The sequence below is a fragment of the Pieris rapae genome, chromosome 10 (genome assembly GCF_905147795.1).
Source record: "Pieris rapae chromosome 10, ilPieRapa1.1, whole genome shotgun sequence".
Classification (NCBI taxonomy): domain Eukaryota; kingdom Metazoa; phylum Arthropoda; class Insecta; order Lepidoptera; family Pieridae; genus Pieris; species Pieris rapae.
In genome coordinates, this window is record NC_059518.1 from 10515286 (window position 1) to 10541158 (window position 25873).

The window sequence follows — 25873 nt, forward strand, 5'->3', positions numbered from 1 at the left end:
ATATATTTATACTTAGGAGTTTTTTTTATATATAGAACAGGGGGCAAACGGGCAGGAGGATCACCTAATGTTAAGTGATACCGCCGCCCATGGACACACAAAGTGTGTTTTTTGCGGAAAACGCGCAATCTTGTGCTTTTTGGGGTAAATTAGTTAGGAGCTTATTTCCATTTCCAAATTATTTATAGTTTTGAAAATGTGAAATTTTATACATAAAGGTTTAAATACAGGGTAACTTGATATTTAAATAAAACAATTGTATTATTTAATAATTTATTTAACAAGGCAAACTTTGGTAACAGTTTCGGCAGGCGTTATAATTTGAATTTTCCTAAATTTATTTCAATATACACCTGCCCATATAACGGAAAACCATATATGTATTCGTAAACATGTATGTAAATAAAATATAATTGTGACAAAATACATCCCTTTAACCATAACTAACACTAAATTTTTTAAAACATACAAATATTATATATTCGTATTTTCACCTCTTAGCTATTTATATCGAATATATTATGAGAGTAGCGCTGGAAGATTGGGATGGAGGAAATTTAATTGAAGGCAACAAAATCAGCCACCTCCGCAGATGACAAAACGTTATTTGCCTCCTCGGAACGGGAATTGGCGGAACTGTTTACCAGAGTGCAGCAAGCAAGCTGACATGGTCGCTTTTCCTATTAATAGGGTAAAGACAACAGTCATGTTAGTGGATCAGGCTAGAGTCCTCACAGCTTCGGAAGATGGGATGAGAAAGATAGGACGGGGAAATACGTAGGCGAAAACAGATTGCTACAACAGCAATGAGCAATTGACCAGAAAATGGCAAAACAGAAACGTTGCGAAAACTACCAAGAGCAGGTTCGTCATAACTTTTGTGTTTCCCATATTTTTGTACGGATCAGAGTCCTGGTCAATTAGAGCAGCGGACCGACAAAGAATTCGAGATGTAGTATTGGAGGAGAACATTGTGAATACCATGCACTGCAAAAAGAAGCAATAAGTCCATGCTCAACCAACTAAAGATCACAAGTCAACTATTATTTACAAACGGGTGCTTAGATTGGTCATATTACCAGGAGAAGTCCGAATAGTCTAGACAAGCTGGTATGATAGGGAGGAGTTTACCCGTTAACCTGGAGCTACGAAGAAGAAGCTATATATCCTAAACAAATTGACTTAGTGTATGTGTATATTGTGTAAATTTAGCTAAAACTAAATAATATCGTTTTGAACAATGATAAAATTACTACTAACTATTCATATAATAAATCCACAAAAGTTATTTCAATAGTTGTTTAGCACCATAATTAGAATACTTAAAAAATATGTTTATTAAGTGAGATATAAGATTAGCTATTTTAAAGACAATCACAATTATTAATTTTTTTCGTAAAGTATTATTATTTTCAAAGTTCATCTAATTACAAATGTGTTCAACTAAATATTTGTTCTATTTGCCAGAGACACAGATCATGACGAACCACGCCACTATTGTCCTATTATTGGCAAACCTATCATTCTCATTTTTGAAATGATTTAATTATTTTAGTATTGTAACTCTGGAGGTTGGAATGTACAGTTGAATGAACAATTGTTTTCATAACCAAGTGATGCATATTGCTATTTCGTGGTAACAAAGTGAATTATAAACCCGCAAAAATAAGAAAGAATCTTTACCAATGTATCTAAGCTTAAAGGTAAACTTAAAGCAAACCAACAAAGATATTGTATTAATGTATCTTCTGCTTCCGTTCCTTAACAAAGAGCCTTGATATCCTCGTGAAAATAAACCAAATAATAACAACAATGGTAATAATAAAAGCGATAAATGCCGCCGCAACGTCAAGCAAGGCGAGTTGGTAGAGAGGCATATCCCTGGCCGGAGAGTGGAGTTTCGCAGCTGGACCCCAACGAATCACCCTCTCAACCCAGTACACGGCGGTCTCGAGTGGCGGGGTTTGTCTGTCATTCCAGATATTTGAAAGTAGACGCGCTTGCAAACGCATTCTGAAAGTGAGAAATATCGCTATAACATCATGAATAGTCCAGTTGGATATCCGATTAGTAATATATGTTGAGCAATTTAAGTAAAATAGTTTTTGAAAATTTAACTAGGTGGCAACACTATATATGAAGGTTGATTGTAACTAAGTGTTCTTGCTGTCATTCATCTTCTTACCAAATAAAAGTTATATTTGTGCTAATTACTATCGTTTCTTTGATAAACAACCCATAATCCTTCAGGTTATGGGCCCAGTAGATTCTGCAATTGAAAGTTTTAAGAAAAATAGCAAAGAAAAAGTTACAATCGTATTGTGAAGAAATTGACAAAATAACCTCAAAATGGATTCAATGCGGTCAATAAACTTAGAAAAATTTGATGGAAATAACTTTAGGCAATGGAAATTCCAGATAAAGTGTGCCCTAAAAGCAAAAGGGATTGATATTTCAGTGCCTAAACCGGCTGGAAATAATGTTGAATGGACAAAGAATGATGGCATGGCCATGTTTATTATAACATCTTCGATGGACTTCAAACAAATAACTTTAATAGAAAATTGTGAAACTGCTAAGGAAATAATGACAAAACTTGAATCAATATACGAACAGAAGAGTGAATTATGTAAAATGTTGATCCATGAAAAGTTTTACCAGTATAAAATGTCTACAAATGACAGTGTAGCTCAACACATTTCTAAAGTGGAATCATTGGCCAAGCAGTTAAAAGAAAGTGGCGAAAGTATTAGTGAAATGGCTGTGATAACAAAAATACTTGGAACAATGCCTCATAAGTATAGATCACTCCGTCAAGCGTGGATGTCTTTGGATCCAGAGCAACAGACTCTTGTCAATCTCACTGCTCGTTTGTTAGATGAAGAAGCTAGTTTACAGTGTGAAGAAGAACAAGAAACCGCTCTTCTTGTGGCTAAGAAAGGATGTAAAAATAGCCCAAAACAAAGTGAGCTGAATAGAAATGCTAGTAATTCAAATCAAAATAAAAACAGTAAACACAGATTTGAATGTTATAATTGTGGAAAACGAGGACATTTTTCTCGAGAATGTCGTGCTCCAAAGAAATCCAAGTATAGAAAACCTCAACAGGAAGGTGCAGACTTGTTAGCGTTTAATGTAGAAACCAAATTCCATGAAGCTGAAGACAATGTGTGGATTTTAGACAGTGGTGCCTCTGCACATATGACCTATAGAAAGGAGTTCTTTGTAGAATTATTGGAATGTAACCAGAAATCATTAACATTAGGAAACAAACAATCAGTGGAAGTGGCTGGCATTGGCAAGATGTTAATAAAGAGATGTGTCAATGGACAGTGGGAGAACAGTGAACTACATGATGTATTGTATGTTCCGAATTTGCGACGAAATCTGTTCTCAGAAGGTGTGATAATGCGTAAATCATATATCATTATCAAGAAAGACTCTGGTGCATTCATTTACAAAGGAAATGACTTAGTAATGTGTGCAACAATAACAGAAAATAATTTATACGAATTGAAAATTAAAGCTGTGGTCTCAGATACATGTAACTTAGTTCAAAGTGATCAAAATAACATTAAAATGTGGCATGAAAGACTGGGACATGTTAACCTAAAACAAATCAAGAGTATGAGTGCTGATAATGTGGTAGAAGGCTTGAAACTGAATAACAGTGATAAAACTGATTTTGTTTGTGAAGCATGTGCATATGGAAAGCAGTGCAGATTTCCATTTCACAAATCTATACGAGGAGAACTACAGCCAGGTGACCTTGTATATAGTGATGTCTGTGGACCTATAAGTCATACATCTATCCAAGGTATGAGATACTTTATATTATTTAAGGATGCTGCTACAAGTCACAGGCATGTATATTTTGTCAAACATAAAAGTGATGTGATGGACATATTCATGAAATACAATGCTTTGATCAAAAATAAGTACATGCATAGTGTCAGAATATTGCATACTGATAATGGAAGAGAGTATGTGAATAAAACCTTCAATGACTATCTCAGCAAAGAAGGTATAATTCATGAGTGTACTGCGCCATATACACCAGGACAAAATGGGCGTGCTGAAAGAGAGAACCGTACCATTGTGGAGAGTGCACGTTCAATGTTGTACGCGAGGGATGTGTCACTGGAATTATGGGCTGAGGCTGTGAATTGTGCAGTATATTTATTAAACCGGACTTCCTCCAGCCAAACTCCTAAGAAAACACCATTTGAATTATGGAACGGCATCAAACCTCATATAGGCCATGTGAAGGTGTTTGGAAGTATTGGATATGTCCATATTCCTAATCAGCTAAGAACTAAACTTGACAAAAAGAGTGAGAAAATGATACTAATTGGGTATGATAATAACAATTACAGGATGTTCAATCCAGAAACCAAAAAGGTTAAAATATCAAGAAATGTAATTTTTGAAGAACATAATGTTCCAGAGATAAGGAAGAATATTACACAAATATACATTGACGATGAAGTGAAGACATTAGGACAACAAAATCAAATGCAAGAAACAAATGTAGAGGATACTCTTGTGGAAACTTCATCATCAGAGAATGAAGATACCATGTTGAGTTGCAATAGTAATGACCCTACATATGAACCTTCTCAAGAATTAGATGATGATTTAATTCAAAGCAACATAAATTTGAGACCAAGGATTAATAGACGTTTTGAAGCAAACCTAATTGAACTGTCACTGCCACAAACGTATGCTGAAGCAATGAAAAGTCTACAAAGAAACGACTGGTTGAAAGCTATTGATGAAGAATTGCTTGCACATGAAGAGAATAATACTTGGACTCCAGTAGAGAGGTCTGGTCAACGTACGCTTACTACAAAGTGGGTTTTTGCTATAAAAAAGGATGAAAATGATCAGGTAAAACGGTTTAAAGCTCGTTTATGTGCACGCGGATTTAATCAAATAAAAGATATTGACTATCAAGAAATATTCTCTCCAACAACGAGATATGACTCTATAAGAATTATCCTTTCTATTGCAGCTAAATATAATTTAGAAATTCAACAGTTTGATGTAAAGACTGCTTTTTTGAACGGGTATTTGGAAGAGAATATTTTTATAGAAGTACCAGAAGGAATTTCATTTAAAAATGATTGTATCCTAAAACTTAATAAATCACTGTATGGACTTAAACAGGCGTCTCGTTGTTGGAATAGAAGATTCACTGAGTTTTTAATAAAATATGGTTTTGTGCAATCTCAGGCTGACAGTTGTGTTTATGTAGGTATTTTCAATGGGGTGAAAGTATTCATAATAATTTATGTTGATGATGCACTTGTAGTCTCTTCCAGTTCCTCAATGATTAAAAGAGTTATAGAATATTTGAAACAAACATTTAAAATAAAAGAATTAAAATTGAAATATTTTGTGGGAATGGAAATAGAGAGAGTAAATAATTGTATCTGTATTTATCAAAGAGATTACATTGAAAAATTAATAGAGAAGTTTTGTATGAGTGATTCAAATCCTGCCAGTACCCCTGCAGATGTAAATGTTGTTATTTCAAAGAAAATGGATGAAAATATTATTAATTTTCCATACAGAGAAGCTATAGGGTCCTTGTTATTTTTGAGCTCTGTTTCAAGGCCTGACATTTCTTTTGCTGTAAATGTTTTGAGTAGATATGTAAACGATCCAAGTCAACAACATGTAAATGCCATTAAACGTGTTATTAGATACCTAATAAATACTAAAGATTTATGTATATGTTATGGAGAAAGTAGTGATCTCACTGGCTATTCGGATTCAGATTTTGCAGGTGATGTAGACACGCGTAAGTCTACTACAGGTTATATTTTTAATATGAATGGGGGACCTATAACATGGTGTAGCCAGAAACAGAAGACTACTGCTCTCTCCACAACTGAAGCAGAATTTGTAGCTGCTTGTGAAGCTGCAAAAGAGATATTATGGTTACAGCAATTATTATTAGATTTAGGTGAAAATATTACATCTGTTCCATTGTATGTTGATAATCAGAGTGCAATTAAGTTAATTAGCAATCCTGTTTATCATAAGAAAACCAAACACATAGATGTGAAATTTAATTTTATAAGGGAAAAGGTTGAGTTGGGTGTAATTAAACTAAATTATATTCCTAGTAACAGTCAATTAGCAGATATGTTAACTAAAGCGTTACCAACTCAAGCTTTTATCTATTTAAGAGATCACATTTTGTTTTTCTTTTCACAACTCTAATTTCAGTAGGAGTTTATTTTTTTGTTATATTTGTACCTAGTTTAAATTTTAGTGGGAGTGTTGAGCAATTTAAGTAAAATAGTTTTTGAAAATTTAACTAGGTGGCAACACTATATATGAAGGTTGATTGTAACTAAGTGTTCTTGCTGTCATTCATCTTCTTACCAAATAAAAGTTATATTTGTGCTAATTACTATCGTTTCTTTGATAAACAACCCATAATCCTTCAATATGAATAATGTCCGATTTATAGCTAATAATAAGTTTCATAAAAATACATGTCTAATTTCACTGTTTAGTTCACTCATCCGTCTCGTTTCAATAATCTTAAATACAATTTTAGACAAAGAGACTTAAGAAAACTCTAGGTAAAATATGGTATAGGTAAATGCAATTACAGTGATTAAGTTTTTATGAAATAGGGGCGGGTAGTAATTTATTATTATTTTGCAAAGTGTGGGAAAAGTTAACGTGTATACTGCTTGATTACCGTGATACAAATGAAACTGATTGACACTTGGTCGGAGCTATACTAAGTATAAATTCTGTTTTGAAAAATATAGTATTTAAGACAAGAAGCAACAGAAGTTACTGTTCTAAAATAGTTTATTGTCTTAGACAATATTGAGTTATGTAATATAACTTCCGCATATGATATTGGCATTGAGCCCAAAATTCTTGCCAAGGAATTGTAATGCACGGCATGTATTTGTCAATTATTATTGTAGATGGTGTAAAAAGCTTAAAAAAAAATTTATATAAAGGCAAATGGTTGATTAGCATGGCGGTAGACGTTGGCATAGACAGTGGCTATTTACACATTGTGTTGGAAGGTCTTATTCTGGTTTGATAGGTTCTCATATTAAACGGCTCGTCTTTGATATTCAGAAAATATACGTTAGTCATCAATTACCATGTTTAATTTATGTAAAAATTGCGTTACAATATCAAATGTAACAAAGACAGGTTATTGTATCATATTCTACATATTCAATATTATAATTTATGGTGTCGCATGTCACCTATAATTTAATAAGAATATATTTAATAAATACACTTTTTACTGGTAACAATCTAAATTGTAATCTAACTAATGAAATATTTATATATTTTATTAAAAAATTCATGCCTACTGAAAACTTAAGGCAACGTTGACTTTCATTTCACAAGTAATTTCGTCCATTCCAAAAATAATAATATCTTAATTAAAACAATTTAACTAAAATTGGCTCTTGGGGTGTGGGGTTCAAGTACCCAGGCGCTTATTAAAGAATTAACTTAGCGCCTGGTAAACCGGTGACCCCTTTTTTAGCTTTTGCTTTCCTGGCTCAACTAACAAGTATGTATCGCAAAACAGCGAGGTAATTCTGCCAGCGTTAAAGGGAACCAAACTTTTAAGTATGTTTTAATCTCTAGATTTTTAATTAGTTAAGAGAATTGTAAATACTGTATATTATTATATTAAGTATAATGAGGTACTCACTCAGCACTCAAGACTTTCTCAAGGGCAGCACTTAACGATTCTTCGGTAAGGTCATAGTAAGTGACCACTTTAGCCAATCCTGCTGCTTCTGCCGCAGCGCCGTTGGAGGGTTGGTCTCCGAAGAAGGGTACAACCACCATGGGTTTACCAGCTGATACCGCTTCAGTCATACCCAACAGGCCCCCATGTGCCAAAAATGCTACCACCTTTTTGTGTCCTGAACAAAAATTTCGTTATTTAGAAAAACTTTATTAAAAAAATAGCAAATAAATCTCTATAAGAGTTCTACTTCTTTTGGCATCATGGCTATTTAGTTAAATCTGTCATTGGATCTAAAGCCAAACTGATTATCAGCTAGAGTATTGTTCAACTTTTATAGTTGATATAAACAAATTCCTAGCGAAGTATATGATCCATAAATTCATATTAGATTGCAAACTAAAGCTAAAGGATATTTTAAATAATCCTGTTCAAAACTGTATTAAATTTTTTAAATATTGTCAAAAGAAATTAAAGCCGGCCGAGTTTTCATGCCTCGTTGTGTTCTTCAGACATGTCTTCGCAGTACTTACGAATTTTATATTTAATCATTAATAATTTAGGTTTAGGTTGTCCACGCTAACCACTAAATTGGTTAGCGTGGACAACCTAATTGGTGGCGTTAATACGTAAGTACCGTCTTCACTATTACGTTCTAAGTGATGTTCACATATATGTAGTTAGTTTATTTATTTTCGTGCCAAAATATCTCATATTTGATGGATTTATAATGTAAAAACGAACCTATTTTGATTGAATTGAACCCGTATAACTCCAAAGAATAATCCTCTTATAAGAAGCCAGTCTAATGTATTAAAATGTAAGTAGGCCAATCATCAATTGCCCACTTTACATTTCTGACTTTCTATATTCCTTATATTTCCTCACATTTAACAGAGCTTACTAGACTTAAGTATAATTTACTCTTACAGTTTATTAAACATATCATAAAGGATATACGTATACAAGAACAACAATAAGCCCACATTGTAACTTAATAGATGATATGAATAGTAATGAATACAAAGGAAAACCATATAACATGTCAACGTGCATTTAGCAAGGTTCTTCCTAAGTGCCTATTATACAAAATCTTTAAAGAACCAATAATAGGTGTCCTTGAAGTAAATAATATTCGTTTACACATGTTAATTCAATCTTCTTAAGAGGAAATTTTTGCGGAGAGTACCTAACATACATTTGAAAAAAACGTATCAATAAAATATAGCTTCAAGGCTTAAGTGAACTCTGTAGAGGATTTTAAAACATAGAAGTCTAATGTGATAAAAATTTAAATTCTAGATACTTATGATTTCCTTAATATCATTATAATTTCATTTGTTGTGAATATGTCTTGTGTCTAAATATAGAAATGCCATATAATTAGCATGAAAATACGGTAGGTAATAATTTTACAAATGAGAAACACGATTCTATGAGGTTTTACGTGAGCATGACATTTGAATTTTCCTCGGAATTGCGTTATTTCTGCTAAATTACAAGACGATATATTTTCCTGGAGTTGAACTTACAAAATCGCAATTAAATTATAGTCTTGTTCACATAGCTTTCGTTTGAACAAAAAAGATTCTGCAAAGTAGAATTTATTGAAGCCAAAGTATGTAAGACTATAAAAAATGTAACTAATATAAAAAATATAACAATTTAATTACTATCGCGCCTGTCTTACACTACACAAACAAACAAACTTACTATTACAGTGTAATAGTTAGCTTGATAATTAACTGTCTGCCTATCAATATTGTTAGGTGAGGTTGTTTTTTGATGTTATGTGTTATCTAGACTGTGTTCGCATTGAAAATTGGATTAGAAGTGTTTGTTTTAAAGTTTTATCAACCGTGTCCCATTGTATTATTATTAGATTATTCTAAATTATATTTGAAGTAATTGATATAATATATCTCAATGAAAAACTTACGTAATAGTTCATACTGAGGCAGCCACCTCACTCTCAAAATGTTTCCAGTAAGAGTACCTTCCTCGGCACTGTTTTCATATTTCCAAATCACTCTCTGCTTCAGCTTGGAGAGCGCTCTGGTTATTATCTCTTCTTTGTATTTAGGAATCGTTGCAGTCTTGATGAGAGAACCGAAGCTGAATAACACCACGCCATGCTCGGATTCGTTGAGGAATTTCTCCATATACTGTAAAAGAAAAATATTTGATAAAAGAGGACACGTACGTAATTTAATATGATATTATTGGGTCAAATAACGCACTTGTTAAATTGATTAGCTAATTAGTGGCTTAACAAAACATTTTTCTAATATTAGGCTATATTGGACTAAACAAAACAGGTAAAAGATATATACTTTTTAAGAAAGTATGATGCTACACGACGAACCCATTTACAAAGTATTATAAAATCTATGTATACGCAGAGTTACTGTTATATTAAATAGATCTCATAGGCACAAAAAAGACGACTGTTACACTTTTTACTGTTGATTAAATTTTGCAATAGTTATGTTATGCCGTCGGTCATTGCACCGATTACTGACCTCTATTTGCGACATCAAGTAACGATATATTGTTATAAATTTTATCGTAATGCTTTATTGTACACATAATGCATCTAATTGCATGAACTATCTGTATTACAATAATATTTTAGTTTTATCAAGACACACTTAATAATAATTTACAATATTTTATATTCAATTGATCTAAGTACATAATTTAATATATTTTTATTATATAACAGCATTAAGCACCGTCTTTAGCTTTAACCTAATATATATATATCTACATATATAAATTTATTTCTATTTTTTTGTATTTAAGGCCATATAGGTACGTGATGGCTCTTACGATTTTAATGCAATATTTAGGTATTTTACAAATGATGTTAAAATATTATTGATTTGGAAAATTAAAGTGGTAATTCAATATAACGAATGCTCTAGTGTTCTTTCGTTTATAGATTTGACCTCGATAAACTGCTTGATTGATAAACCTATTGAGGCAAATGATCTAGCTTCATACGTCAGTGTCTATAGATTGCATTAATTGAAATCTATTGAAGTACATAATTTGTGTAGACAAGTTCCTGTAGTTATTTAACATAATATTTATTAATACTTGGATTAGGTAGAATGATAACGTATATATTTCCCTTTGTTGTAACTACACTGCGAATTAATTCCTAAGATTATTCCTTTATTTGTCGAAGTAATGAGGACAAAATGCTAGATAGTATCCATTGTTTGTTATCAGTTATAGGCGCAGAGCTATAATTCAAAGTAACATTACATTAATTGTATATGTTTCATAGATTAGATAATATGCCATAATTGAAACATTGTTTAACATAAAAACGAAAAAATATTGTAATTGACAACATCGATAGGATCATCATCTATGTAAGAGATTTGCTGTAATTAGTAAAAACCCTGACAACAAATTTGCTCTTAGAAGCTATATCAGGTGATTAAAAATTATTCTTCCCCTAAGATTCAAGACATGGGAAATAATAAAAAGCCCTAGAGGTTCCGATTCAACTTAAAAACAGATTATTGTAAGTAGAGTATTTGTCAAAAATTAATTAACGATTAACCCAATAAACTGATATCGTAAACAGGTAAATGGGTTATTGTGTGACAAGAAGTTTCCATCGTTATCACAATAATAACGTCGTGGTCAGCCAATCAGATGTAAGAGAGGTCACAACACACAAGGCACTTATCAGATGTTATTTGTGTATTTGGTTAAAAAAACTTTGAGTATAGATAAGATATGAAATAAAAATGAGGTGTTATCAAATATGATGCAACTTAAATATTTTTGATTTAAATATGAAAGAAGTACGAAAGATACGAAAGAAAAAACCAACACCAACTACCCTATTTACACTCTTTTACAAAACATTATTTAAGAAATAATTGCACGTTTAAGAACCATAACTTATTTGGAAGGCGCGAATAAGCTTTAATAAAATAATCTAAGTAATAAAGTCTAATTATTAACGTTAAAACAAATAATAAAGATGCATAGAAAAACACAAAACTGTTTATGATCACGGATAAATTTTTGCGAAATAATAGCACAAATAATTTATTCCCAAGATAAAAATTAATGTATTTAAGAAATATTCATTAGGAACAAGTTTTGGACATTAACAGATATATTTTGTCACTGATAAAGTATTATTTATTAATGGCGTAGGTATCTAAAAAAACAATCGTTAATAGTATTCGGCGTTTTTGTTAGTGACCTTTAAAATGTTGGCAAGGTAGGTAAATAAATTCACTACGTAAAGCCTTATTCTGGTCTTAATATCGTTTTTGTATTAATTTGAATGAAATTTGAGGTGTATATTATAGACGACAACAACGCAACATACAAACATATATTTTAGACGTATGTTTTATTTTTTTATTTGGTATGCCAATAATTTTTCTTCAAGAGTCAGGGTATTAGTAAAGTTAACTTAATGGCCTCTGGGAAAGGCAGCTGTTTTTGATTGTTATATCAAGAAACCGAGTTACAAGAATAAGACCGGAGGTGCTAGAGGAAAAATTTTGGGTGTAAAAACGTGTTCACTTTTATCTAAACACAAGAGCATAAATAAAATCCTTGAATGTTTTGAATATTTATCATAATATTATTCTTGTGGAACTTACCTCCGGGATGTGCTTTCTAGTATCATCAAGATGCATACCACCAACTTCGATCAGTCCCGGGACAGATGGGCGCACACCATTCAGAGGATGAAACGTATTGACCATCAACAATGTTATATTTTTGGCCAAATCTTCCAGAGGCACTTTACGGCCATAATGCTTTTCAATTAAAGACTTCTCCTTCTCTTGAACTTCGAAATGAAACCAGTATTTGAGAAACAGATTCGCAAAAGTATTCTGTACCCTTTGTAAATAAGTCATCGGAGTCGCCCAACTTGCACTCAGCACAGGTAAATAAGCCGGATTATCAACAAAACCGATACGCTCTGCAGCCCACGGCACTGCATTCGATGACGACAATGCAACAATCGGTGCTTTAATTCCATAAACATGTAACAATCCAAGCATGCAATCACTGCTGAAGTTTTCAACAATCACGATGTCGTAGTCGCCCTTCAAAGCGTCCACGAGCGGGGGCCAATCTAAAGCCTTCCCGCAGACATTTAAAGCCATTCCGCCGAGAGGTTGAAAACCGGCAAACTGTTTCAAAATTTCACCCACAAACGGCAATTGGAAAACTAAACTAGGGTTTTCGAACCATGACATATCCAATGTCTCGACACCTATACCAGCGATGCCTTCGAAACTGACATCGGTGTAATTTGCAGGTGGATTTTTTAAGGGAAAGAATGACGCGACGGTCATTTGATGTCCACGTACAGCCAGCTGCTTTAGAAGGGGTTCAAAAACCATATGGTGGCTCTTCCCCGTATGTGGAAATAGACCGAGAATTTTTGCGCTTTGAACATGATGGAGCGCGACGAAAGCGAATATTATCGTGTGTGCACGCATCGCACGCTCTTCCCGGTAGAGAGGCGAGTAAAATACTGGCAGACTGTGCGAGCAGCCCGACACTGAACACTCAGTCAGACACTATTTTCAGAATGTGTTACATTACATCCGCGGCGGCTATAACGCACGACAATCGAAGATTATTGAGGTTAGACCTCAACCTTTAACCTCGATAATGAACTACTTAGATAAGGTTTTGATAGTTTAAAATATACTTAGTAATTGAAAATAAGAAATGAGCAATTTTAATAAGCCGTTTAGCCGGTAATTACGAGTTTTTTTTAAGTAGGTAACATCCGTACTTATTTGACTGAACCTCATTTTTTTTTAATTTGAGCCATGGGAACTGACCTTCCAGATTTTTTGTCTCTAAACTTTTTTCTACTAATAATTTTTAAAAATCTTGTGTACTATAGCGTTGTTATACATTGTTGTAATGTTTAATTGCAATTAAAGTTGTAATCAAAGTTGTCTTTTTAAATAGGAGTACAATACTTTTAACGCAGACCGCATATGACCTTTACGAATTAAAGCTTCGTTAAATAAAATATTTCTTATGTTTAATGATTTCAGAAATCAAGTCATCACAAGTCATATTATAAGAAATACATTATGCTTCTGCAAAACTTCTGAGGTATACAGTCTATACAAAAACCGAGCATATTGTCTTGTTCATATAAAATATTAATAACTTATTATATACCTAGTTTGCCTCTCAGTGAATAGGTGTCAAGGTTCGTAGCTATCTTGTGGAAATCGGAAATGCACTGCATATGAATGAGACTATCAATGCTTGCGACAATATTTCCATACTTTCGCCTTTTATAAATATTTTAAGGTATTATGATTACCAAAGAAAATGTTACATAAAATATTTCACCGGTGAAATCTAAATATAATTTTTTCCATTTTTCGGAAATAACTATTTACTTTCGTATTCCTAGGTATACATTTAAGATGTTTACCTAAATGAAGAGATTAGGAAGCAAATAAGCAATTCACTTATTTGAGTAGTGATACTGTTTGATGATTGCTAAGTCAGGACATTGACTCCTAATTTAATCATTAAAATTCATAAAATCATATATATGTTATTGTAAAAGCTCGAACTACAGTACATCCTAAGATATTCCAGTAAAACCTAAGATCTACCAATTCCTAATGGTAAATGTCCCTAAAGGTTTGCGAATCGAACTCTTACCACCATTCCGTAGGCAAATCTTAGGATTTACATTAATGGCACGGTAAATGTTGAAAAACCTTTAAAACTGATTAAAAAAACATTATTGCAGTTGTGATAGATATAAAGGACAATGAGTTTTACCAACTAGGTACCAAAATGGGTATACTTAAACAGCTGAACATGAAGGATCAGTTCGCCGCATGCTCTGAAGATTTTATATTGATAGAAGACGTTGTTACGAATAAAAAAGTGAGTCTTCGAGAAGTTGTCAGAAAATTGTCGTTGACAGTTGGTAGACAAGAATTAAAAAAATGTAATTGTCAAAAAAATGCTCGACAAAAAATGCACCTGCAGATCATCAGTATTACTTTACTTCTACTGATTCAGATAGATATTCATAGATGAGATTGAGATATTCAGAGATATACGTTATGTTTTTCAAAATAATTTAAATAAGTTGGTATTAGTTTGTACTTATTACTATCATATGATATCTTTATAATACTATGTACCTGTTTTGTCTAATAGTCCATTAAAGTAAATAATTAAGAATTACTCATTGTTATATTCCTAAAACCAACATCTACCAGCTGACAGTGGTAAAACCTAGCATATACTGAATTCGAATGGTAAAAGCTCGAAAAAATCATCGTATTTTCAGAAATACTTACATTTACCAACTCATGTCGGTAAATCCTAAGACTTACATTTAAATCTTAAGATTCACCGTAGTTCGAGCTTTTACAGTAACATATAATATATGTAATAAATTATTATGCCTAGGTATTATTTAAGATATTATGTAGCAAATAAGCAAGTCACTCATATTTTATGACGATTGATAAGGCAAGACATTGCCTCATAATTTAATCATTAAAAGTAATAAAATCATACATATACATATATATATAATAAATGACTATGCCTAGGTATATATTTAAGATATTAAGTAGCAAATAAGCAAGTCACTCATATTGTTTGACGATTGATTAGGCAAGACATTGCATCATAATTTAATCATTAAAAGTAATAAAATCATACATATACATATATATATAATAAATTATTATGCCTAAGTATATATTTAAGATATTAAGCAAGTCACTCATATTGTTTGACGATTGATTAGGCAAGACATTGACTCATCATTTAATCGTTAAAATTCATTTAATCAATCATTACAATTAAAGAGCCTAAATATGGTATACCAATACATAACCCAGTTCGTATGTTCCGCCGTCACGTGTAAATTTGTTTATCCAAATTGTAATTCTTATAAATTACAAAATTAAAATAAATTGTAAAAATTGTAAGCCTAATATTTGTACGGAAGGCTACTCCAGGCATATTTCTTTAATAATTGAGGTAATTTATAATAATTGCGGATACAGAGAGTATATCATATATCAATAATATAAGGATAAAACCAAGTAATACATGAGATAAAAGAAAAATATTATTTTTATCACATGAGATTAACTTTATCGTAATAAAGTTAATAAATTAACAAACATTCTTAACTCACCTGTGGAATCTTCTTTTGTTCTCTATCAAGGTGCATGCCACCAACTTCAAGCAGTCCTGGTACCAAGGGGCGTACCCCATTTAATTCGTGAAACGTATTCAACATCAATAAACTAATATTCTTCGATAGCTCGTATAAAGGCACTTCCTTACCATAATGCTTCTCAATAATTGCTTTCTCAGTGTCTTGTATATTTTGCAGGATGCTCTTCAGATATACATTTAAAACTGCGTTTTTTACTCTCTGTGTATACGACATGGGTGCAGTCCATGGTGAAGTTATGACAGGGACGTAAGATGGGTTATCAACAAAACCTAAACGTTCTGCAGACGATGGAAAAGCGTTGCAAGATGAGAGCGCTATGACTGGGGCCTTGATGCCATACAGGTGTAACAGACCCAGCATACAGTCACTGTTAAAATTCTCTACGATGACGAGATCATAGTCATGTTTTAACACTTCAATTAATGGTTTCCAGCCCACTAATTTTTCACAAACCGTAATAGCGCTTCTGGCAAGCTGTCGTATTTCATCACGCTGTTTTAAAATGTCTCCGATAAGTGGAATGCCGTACTTCAAGGGCGGGTTTTCGTACATGGCCATATCTAAAACTTCTAGTCCCAAACCGGCGAGACCGACAAAGCTTAATTCGGCGTAATTCACGGGGGGATTTTCAAGTGGGAAGAAAGAAGCGACTGTCATTTGGTGGCCGCGTTGAGCTAATTTTAGGAAAAGGGGTTCGAACACCATGTGGTGGCTTTTCCCTGGATGTGGAAAAAGGGCGAGAATTCTAGAACCTTGAACATGGTAAAAACAGGTAATTACAGTGATGATATGATATATTGTAAGACGCATTGTTAACACTGTTCACGGACCTATTGCTAGCCAGAGACTGCGCAAGATCACACAAATTGAATGTTTGCTCACTTTATCAGAATGTAATAATTTTTGAGGATGATTACAAAAATAAATACTACGTGTTATCAACAGCTATATGCTCGTGTGGCAATCAGATGAATCATAAAGCCTGTTGACACGAAATACATAATAATAGAAATTGATTTTTCTGCTCAACTTACATGATATACCTATTTATGTAAATAAATCGACACAAGGTATCATTTATAAAACCTCAGAAAACTTTATACTCGAATCTTTTAAAAATATATAGTACTTAAACCAAGTTTATTTACAACAATCAAGATCTTCATAATAAGAAAAAAAATACATTCCTAACAAATTATGTATATGGTATCGGCAATCACCTTGTTATAACGTAATAACTTCCGGATATAATTGCTTTTTTAAGTTTCCATATTATATTTTCCAACACAACTCAATCCCATTTTTCACAAAAAACACAATAAATTCCGTCCCCGAGGGCGAGCCAGACCACAGCCCTCCACTCCACTCTCAATTTATCTGCACATACAAAGCAAGTAATATATATTAGTAGTGATTAAACCGAAACTCTATTGTAAGAGCAGTAGACAAACTCTACATACTAACATACAATGCCAGAACCCTGACTTCTTATGGGCGCACTCAACTAATTGAATTATCTAAAGAGCAACGTTTTCAAGATAAACATTTTAGTGTGAGTATTTAAAAAAAATATGTTATAATAGAATAATAGTTTTCAGTATTCATCTAAGTAAGACTCGATTCTTATTAGATATCTCCTTTAAACTTTGAAATGTCAATACAGTATCCGTCTAAATTACGTTTCAATTGTTACAAGAGCAATTTGTTTAAGTGGCTAAAGTTAATGGAAAAACATGACACAACGGCTTTTTTGTAGTTTTTCAAAATCTTTAAAAGTTGACAATTGTATGGTTTAACTTTTAAATTTTATATTGGTCGCAATTATAGAAAAGCTTTTTTCATGGTCCTAATGTTCTCAAAGGTGGTGCAGACTTATTAGGGTACAATAAATACAAATAATTTTTATTCCATAAGATTGTAATAAAATAAGACATAGGTACGTCTTATCTTTAGTATGTGTCAGAATACAATATTGTGATAATAATAAAATTAGGAGGACAGATATCACCCCTGTCCATAATTACTTTGGTTTATTTGATGGCAATGAGCACAGTATCGACAAAAGGATGAAAAAATATTTTCGCCACAAAATCCCGTCAAAAATACTTATTTATTTATATAAAAAAATGTATAGGATATTATCATACCTCAAGGAGGTAAGACATTTTTAAAGTAGCCATACGAAATTAAATTTAATATAGAATTTAAAGATTCTATATGAAAGCGTGCGTTATATTAAAATGAATAAAGGCTATTAATTGTGCATATGACATATCAACATAAACGAGGTTATAATAAATCTTGAACTTGATCCATGACTTTGGTCTTAACCGGTCACTTTTAGGTCAATGTCTTGAGCGGTTCGCTGAGTCAACTTTATGACAAAAACCTGATACAAACAACAACCGTTTTATTTGTTAACGATAATTTAATTTATTTGAAACTCTTCCTTCCAGGGACTAATTAAAAAAAGGTTATGAAAGATAAAACAAAGTAGCATATATCCACGTTTCAGGTATATTCATACAGTAATTCTTCTCTTTGGCAAGTTAACCTACACATAAACTGCAGACGTTTCGACATAATGAATGACACTCCTAATTATTGCACAATTCAATTTTACACGTGTCAACTTACTGAATCATATAATTGTTTATGATAAGAATCTCATAGGTATAAAAAATAGGGTCGTTTTGTCCAAACATTCAGAAATGGTTTTAATTTAAGTAATTATTTTAATCTTATCAAAAGAATTGTCCGGTTTTTTATTTCAAATATATAAACGATGATATCAATAGAAAATATCTTGGTACCTATCGTATTTGTTTAATATTGTTTGTACCAGCTAAATCGCTTATGTGCCTATTGCTATGACAATATTAGTAGGCGATATCTCTTGTTAACTGTCATAGCTTGTAGATTATTATTGCACTACATTCTACAACTACTACAACAACGCATTTCTTTGAACGCAAACATTCGAGTTCAAGTATAAATATTAGATGTCTAATTGTTAATTTTGTGCCTTATTTCTTTTAAGATTCCAAATTTATTTTAAAATATATAACGACTGCGACGACTAAAAAAATTATGAACTCTGATCTATTTAAATACCATATTTGGCCGATCCTGGAATGGAAACGGTTTTGTAGCAATATATCATAAGCTTTGAACACCTGTGACGATGTCAAAATATACAGCATTAGAGTCACCTCCGTTGAACTTGTCTAACATTTGGCGACACCAGTCCATGCGAAGGTGTTTCTGGTCGTCGGTTAAATAAAGTGTGGGGAATCCATCTGGTACAAAGCTTCCTTTTATTTTTTTTAACTTGACTTATACCAATGCCTAGGCTTGCCCGTATCTGTTGATAAGTCACTCTATTATCCTTCTGTATCATGCGTCGCACAGCGCTGATGTTATCTTCAGTAGTCGCTGTTAAAACGTCCCTTACGCGGATAATCATTGAGATTACTACGTCCACGCCTAAACTCGTTAAACCAATTATCAATTGTGGCACGAGATGGGGCTTCATTAAGAAATGCTAATCGCAGCCTATCATAGCTTCATCAAAGTCTAAAGTCAAAATTTATTTATTCATATAGGTAACATAATGTACATTATGAACGTCAAAAAAACGAAATATTAAATGATTCTAATTTTTGTTGTACAGTAAGCCCAAAACGAAAGTCATAATAAATCATTGACTGAAAATTTTCTCGCGTTAGGTGTGTAACATGAGTTTTAGATTTGTCGCTTATTTACAAAAAAAAGACAAATGAATGCAATATACTGCATTAGGTTACCAAGAGTTCTAAAATTGAAATGAAAAAAGTTTTCATTTGCAATGTTTCCAAGTGGCCAGTTCTAAACATTTTCAGTGTTACTCACGTAATGGAGTTTTTATCTCCATACATTCTCTGTTCAACCTATTATGATAGTTTGATAATTATTATTCTGCAAAATTAATAAGTAACTACATAATATATAAGTGGAAAATAAATAAATATAATCCATTCTAAAGTTTACATATATTATATATATATGTATACATATTATTAATATTACCTATATATTTTACACACATAATTGTTTTACAGCGACGGAGACTAATCTTCAAGAAAAATTAAGGTTTTTGAGCTTAGTTGATGACGCGTCATATTTAAAAAATATATTTCGTTCGTGTTATTCTATGCTTGAAGAAACTTGTGCGGGCTTTCAGTAACTATAATGCCTAAAAGAATGATTCTCGATGTCAGAATCTTTATCCCCAGTGGGTTAACGCACCTAAATATGTAGTAGGCGGCAAGCGAATAAGTCTCTGCTGTTATTGTGAGTGGCGCCTTGGGGTTGTAGTGGGTAAGCACAATGGCGAGTCCCACATAACCCTCCCGCACTAACCAGTAGCGCCGCGGTAGGATATGCGCAATGCAATACCCCAAGTAAAAACAACACCCAATATTATGTTGACATAGTCATTACTTGTAGTTCAGGAAACAATATTTCTCACATCAAACTCAAAATATCTTTATTCATATAGGTAAACATGTACACTTATGAACGTCAAAGAAAAAACAAATTAAATTTACATTTACAACCAGTTCGGAAGTCAAGGGCGTAGAGCGTAGAGCAAGAAGAACTGGCAAGAAAATTTCCGCCACTCTTTTCAATCGCCAAGTTTTAATACAAATTGTTTGAACTGGAGCAAATCAATCCCAAGGATTAGGATCATTTAAGTATTCGTCATATTTATAAAAGGCTTTATTAATTAATTTACTTTTAACAAGGGCTTTGGATTTATTTTCTGATAGTTCTCTAATTTCGCTTGGGAGTTTGTTGTAAAAACGAATACAATTTCCATATAAGGAGTGGTTTATCTTCTGTAGCCTGGTTGGTTAAATTAGTTCTATAACGCGTAGTCACCATTTGTTTTAAAATCGTTTAAGTTTTTTTGTACATACAACAAGGCTTCAAGAATATATTGACCGGTTAATGTCATAATATTTAGTTCCTTAAATCTATTCCGTACTGACTCCCTCGGGGAAACACTACAAATACCCCGAACAGCCCGCTTCTGCAACACAAATATGGATTGAACCTCTGCAGCAGCACCCCACAGTAGAATACCGTACGACATAACGCTGTGAAAGTAGCTATGGTACACAATTTAAGCCGTATCCTTATCAGTAAGCTGTTGGATTTTCTTTACTGCATATGCTGCAGAGCTCAGCCTATTCGAAAGAGTCTCTATGCGTGGGCCCCACGTCCATCATTCATAGAACGAAAGATCTTCAACACTATTGATAATATATTTAAAGACAGCTGATTTTAAATTAGTTCTTCGTCTTATGGTGACTTTTTCATGAGTGGGAGAAGAATTCCTGTGCCAACGCCAATTATTGATAAATAGCCTGGTAAAGTATATTATTAGCCTGTTAAATTAAAGGTTATAATTATATAAATATTATATTTATTAGAGTAAATGCTCATTTATTGCAATAATTAACTTACAATACCTAAAGAAACATTTCCAACATTTTCTTACTTGATATTATTACTGTGTAAAATAAATGTGGTTATTGCAATAAATATTATTCTTATATTAAATTATATTACTTACAATTATTATATAAAATTCAATTTTTTTTAATCCTACCATTTGCTATAATGTTATATAATAATACGCAAGCATTTCTATTTTTTTTAATTTTATATTATTACCGCTTAAGATTAATGTGTTTATTGCAATTATTACCTACAATTATCGTATAGAGATGAATATCCTGGGGATGACAGGAAAAGTATGGTTGACTTTGTGATAGTAGACGAAGGAAATGGGTCCTAGAGAACAGGGTGAATCGAGGCACTCCTATATACACCAACCATTTTTTAGTGATATCGTATTTAATTATTACGGGGTTGGCGTAAAAGTACATATATATGTACACAAATGGTTGCACTAGAATGAATAAAGTGAAAAAACTGCGATTTGCAAAAGGAATATGCATGTAACGAAGATCAAGCTTTAAATAAAGAAAATATAAAAATTAACGAAATATGTGAGGAGCAAGTATGGGTGACATTACAAGAAACGTTATTCTCAACGGCTACCAAGTAATGTGGTAGTTGCTAGAGTAAAAGGATAAGGTGTTGAAGAAGTGCCTGGATGGATGACAAAGCAAAGCAGTAAGCGAGAAGAAGAAAGCATGGTTATCCTGGTTGTCTAAGCGGTCTAGGAAAGCTAAATAAAATGGCGTGTATTGAAGTTCAGGAAGTCAAAGGAACTATAAAAAACAGACACTGAAAACTAAGCCCGGCCTCTAATAGACCAGAAAGTCATGAAAGTGGATGAAGGGAGAAACCTGTGGAGGTGGTCCCTTCCCCTATGATGAAAGGGGAAGGGATAAATTAAAATTATGAATTATGGTAACATTTGTGAAGTTTAATTTTAATTAACATGTACAAATAAATATCACATATCAAAGGATTCTATAATAAACAAGCCGCTTTACAATAATACGTAAAGAAAATATAGAACACAACTCTTTTATTTTATACCTTATTTAATGCATTAAAATGGACATATACAAGAGTAATGTTCATCTTTTAATTAACTGTACCCTTTATAAATGTAATGTACTTTTCAGTTCTTAGCTTTTGATAAAGATTAATATAACTACAATGCATTTGTATGCTCCTGGTCAAATATAATTTTATTTAAGCACAGCGATTAATCAGAGAGTATGATTTTTTATTTCTGAGACAGCAAAGAATAATTATATTAACACATCTCACTCTAACAAGTGGATCATTGTAAATTCATAACCAATTTTTGTGGTTACGGTAATCTTCTATACTAAGAATGTATCACATACCTTTGGTATTCCGTTCCCGGTCTTGTTTAGATGAATGCCTCCAACTTCCACCAGGCCCGGAACATAATTTCGAACACCATTCAAAGCATAAAACGTATTCACCATTATTAACGACATGTTCATAGATAATTCGTACAAAGGCACATGTGTCTTGTAATGGTTCTCTATAATTTTCTGTTCTTTTTGCTGAACGGAGTACTGGAACCATGTATTCGTGTAAATGTTCATAACCGTATTTTGAATTCTCTCTATAAGGGTCATCTTCGTAGCCAGCGAAGTAGTCACGTCCGGTAGATATGATGGGTTATCAACAAGCCCGAGACGAGGCAAAGTCCACGACAGTAAATTGCACGAAGACAAACCAATAATTGGCGCTTTAATTCCAAACACATGCAGAAGTCCTAGCATACAGTCGCTTGTGAAACTTTCCACAATTACTAAATCGTAGCTTTTTTTTAACGAGTCTACAAGTGGCTGCCAACTGATCGTTTTCTCGCAAAGATCAACAGCTAAATCACCAAACAAGTGTAATATGTTAACTTGCTTTAAAACATCACCAATGAAAGGTATTCTGTGATGAAAACTTTCGTTTTCTACCGATTCCACGTTAAAGGTTTCCAAGCCCACTTCGGCGATCCCTTTAAAGCTGACGTCTTTATAATTACTTGGCGGGTTTTCATGGGGAAAATAGGAGGCAACCGTAACTTCATGCCCGCGTTCTGCTAACGTTTTGAGCAACGGTTCAAAGAATTTAAAGTGGCTTCTACCAGTATGCGGGAAAAGCCCCAAGATCCTTGCACCGTCGCCATTGCTTATTATTAAGAAAATAAACAATAAAATGTGCATAGCTATGTTTCTTACGCGATGTCTCGTAAAATACTGCGTATGCATTCCAATGCCGAGTAACTTTATACTATTTTCAGCGGTACATAACGTCACTTGATGCTAGCTCATTCTTAATAGGTTCTTTGATATGAATGTACAATTACTTTAAGTATGCGGAACTATATTAGTATTGTAGATTAGGGTACTTGTAGAAGCAAATTACATTTAAAATCAATGTGGCATCTATTTAATTTAGAAATATGTCATCTGATCATGAGTCCGATATATTATACATCCTTTGTTTTGAAATTGTATAAAATCACAAGATAAGTAAAATACTATTAGACTTTTTATTCCAAATTTTAAGCTTAATATTTTACAACAAATTAAACATTCCGTGAATAGGGGTAAGTTGGTATTATTTAACATAAAAAGACCTACAAAATGATTGAATTCTTTATTAATTATCAAAATATTTTACAATCAACTTTTATTTGCAAACACTTATTAAATATTGACTGACACCTTACATTGACTTTGGATCATAAATAAAAACCTAAAAATACTGAGTTTTATACTGCAATAAGCACCACAATCATTCTGTAACAAAAATTTATCTTCTTAATACAATAGACAAAATATAATACAGTAATAAGATCACCTATCTAAAACTTCTCTACTCGAGTATTTTCCTATATTATGAAATCATGTTATGTTAAATAGAAATCTATTTCTTCCAAATTAATTATCAACATCTTGAGTAGTTAAAAGTTATTGTAAAAAAGCAAAATATGAATTACTATATTTAAATCCAATTCTATTACATATTTATATTGATAAATAATATAATTGGATTTAAGATTGATTATTGATTGCAATTCTTTTATAAGATTTGCATTTCTTATCCAATAGCATTGTGTGTATACAATACCATTCTCTTATCACTTGATATTTAGATAACTTAAGAAAGGTAATACATTATATTCCTCTTAAAGAAATGACTGTCTTCAATTGAAGTTTAAACCTAGTTTTATCCTAACCGTTACCTGTTGCTTTAGCGATAAAAAGTAGATTGTCTATGTATTTATTACTTACCAAGACAGATATAAATGATATAAAATATATAAACAGTGCATGATCCAATGGGTGAATAATTAATAGCAAAAAACAAATTAAATAAAAATGGATCAAAGTATCAAAAGAAGAAACAAACTTTAAATTGGTTAAAAACTTACCCATATAAGTATATGAAGAATGATAGCAAATAAAATGCTAACTTAATCCATCCTTCCCGTTGACAAACAGTCAAAACATCAGCATTCATTATGCTTGTCGGGTCATATAGGCCAGGCCCTGACATCACAGGTCGGTTGCGATATCTAAAATAATAAATATATTTATGTAGATCTGGTCACATATGATCAGTCATTAAAATTCATTTATAAACATAACAATTTTTTAGCAATAGAAAAACTGGGATAAATCTATTCAGGTGACTTAAAATCTGGGGTCACAGCAGTACGCCCGCCAAGTTGAACATAAAAGCTTAAGCTTACCTGAATATGTGATAGATAATTAATGGTAAATTGATTATTAGTGCAAACCATTCTTGCGACAATAAGAACAACACGTTAATAAATAAATGCAGCAAATACTCCGGCAGCACCAGCTAGAATTAAATTTGCAAATGAGCTTATGAGGTTATTTTCAAGTCACTGAACTTTACAAATCGATAATACATACAGGGTTTAAGCTATTACATTGATCGATAGGATTCTTATAATCCGTTTTTAATTCATCAAATGCTATCACATGAAAGATGGAAAAAAATATAAGAAATGCGTCAATAATTAACGCAATAATGTATGAAAAAGCTGGGAAACTAAACGCCATTTTGACAAGACAAACAATGAGAATTGAAGATTCCTGAATCAATTATCAAGGATATAAAATCAATTAGAAATTGTCAACACTGGAAAATGGAAATCTTGACAACTTGCTATAGAAAACTCAAAGAAAATAGAAATGATACCTTGTCTCAGATCATGTGATATCCATTATCCACAGGTACATGGACCACAGACTTAAATATTTAATAAAGTTTCTGACACTATGTTACAACAATTAATAATATTAACTTTAATTACATTTTTTTTAAGTCGAAAAATTTAT

At 32.4% G+C, this 25873-nt stretch overlaps 2 protein-coding genes across 4 annotated transcripts; both read right to left on the bottom strand.

The window, feature by feature from the left end:
- Positions 1-1595: 1595 nt before the first annotated feature.
- Positions 1596-23782, bottom strand: LOC110999238 (UDP-glycosyltransferase UGT5). Of its 3 annotated transcripts, none has more exons than XM_022268209.2 (4): positions 22877-23782; positions 9693-9918; positions 7715-7931; positions 1596-2013 (listed from the first exon to the last, which is right to left on the bottom strand). In XM_022268209.2, exons 1-4 carry the CDS (start codon positions 23765-23767, stop codon positions 1737-1739), a joined length of 1611 nt encoding a protein of 536 aa, XP_022123901.2. In that variant the 5' UTR covers positions 23768-23782; the 3' UTR covers positions 1596-1736. The 3 variants fall into 3 exon arrangements, with proteins under 3 accessions (XP_022123901.2, XP_022123898.2, XP_022123899.2); XM_022268206.2 differs by lacking the exon at positions 22877-23782 and adding an exon at positions 15957-16887; XM_022268207.2 differs by lacking the exon at positions 22877-23782 and adding an exon at positions 12397-13353.
- Positions 23783-24143: 361 nt separating this feature from the next.
- On the bottom strand, positions 24144-25732 carry LOC110999239 (protein cornichon). The gene is made up of 4 exons (XM_022268210.2): positions 25445-25732; positions 25258-25370; positions 24937-25080; positions 24144-24301 (listed from the first exon to the last, which is right to left on the bottom strand). The coding sequence occupies exons 1-4, from the start codon at positions 25592-25594 to the stop codon at positions 24274-24276; spliced, it is 435 nt and encodes a 144-aa protein (XP_022123902.1). The 5' UTR covers positions 25595-25732; the 3' UTR covers positions 24144-24273.
- Positions 25733-25873: the final 141 nt, after the last annotated feature.

Bases quoted from the DNA above. Each gene is read 5' to 3' on its own strand.
- LOC110999238 (XM_022268209.2), bottom strand. From the start codon at position 23,767: ATGCATACGCAGTATTTTACGAGACATCGCGTAAGAAACATAGCTATG. The intron at 9,919-22,876 runs GTATGTGATACA...TTTCTTTTACAG, and splicing joins CCGGGAACGGAATACCAAAG to TATATGGAGAAATTCCTCAA. The intron at 2,014-7,714 runs GTGAGTACCTCA...TCTCACTTTCAG, and splicing joins GAGAAAGTCTTGAGTGCTGA to AATGCGTTTGCAAGCGCGTC.
- LOC110999239 (XM_022268210.2), bottom strand. From the start codon at position 25,594: ATGGCGTTTAGTTTCCCAGCTTTTTCATACATTATTGCGTTAATTATT. The intron at 25,371-25,444 runs GTATGTATTATC...ATTTAATTCTAG, and splicing joins AATGTAATAGCTTAAACCCT to CTGGTGCTGCCGGAGTATTT. The intron at 24,302-24,936 runs GTAAGTTTTTAA...TTTTTGTTACAG, and splicing joins TTCTTCATATACTTATATGG to AATGATTGTGGTGCTTATTG.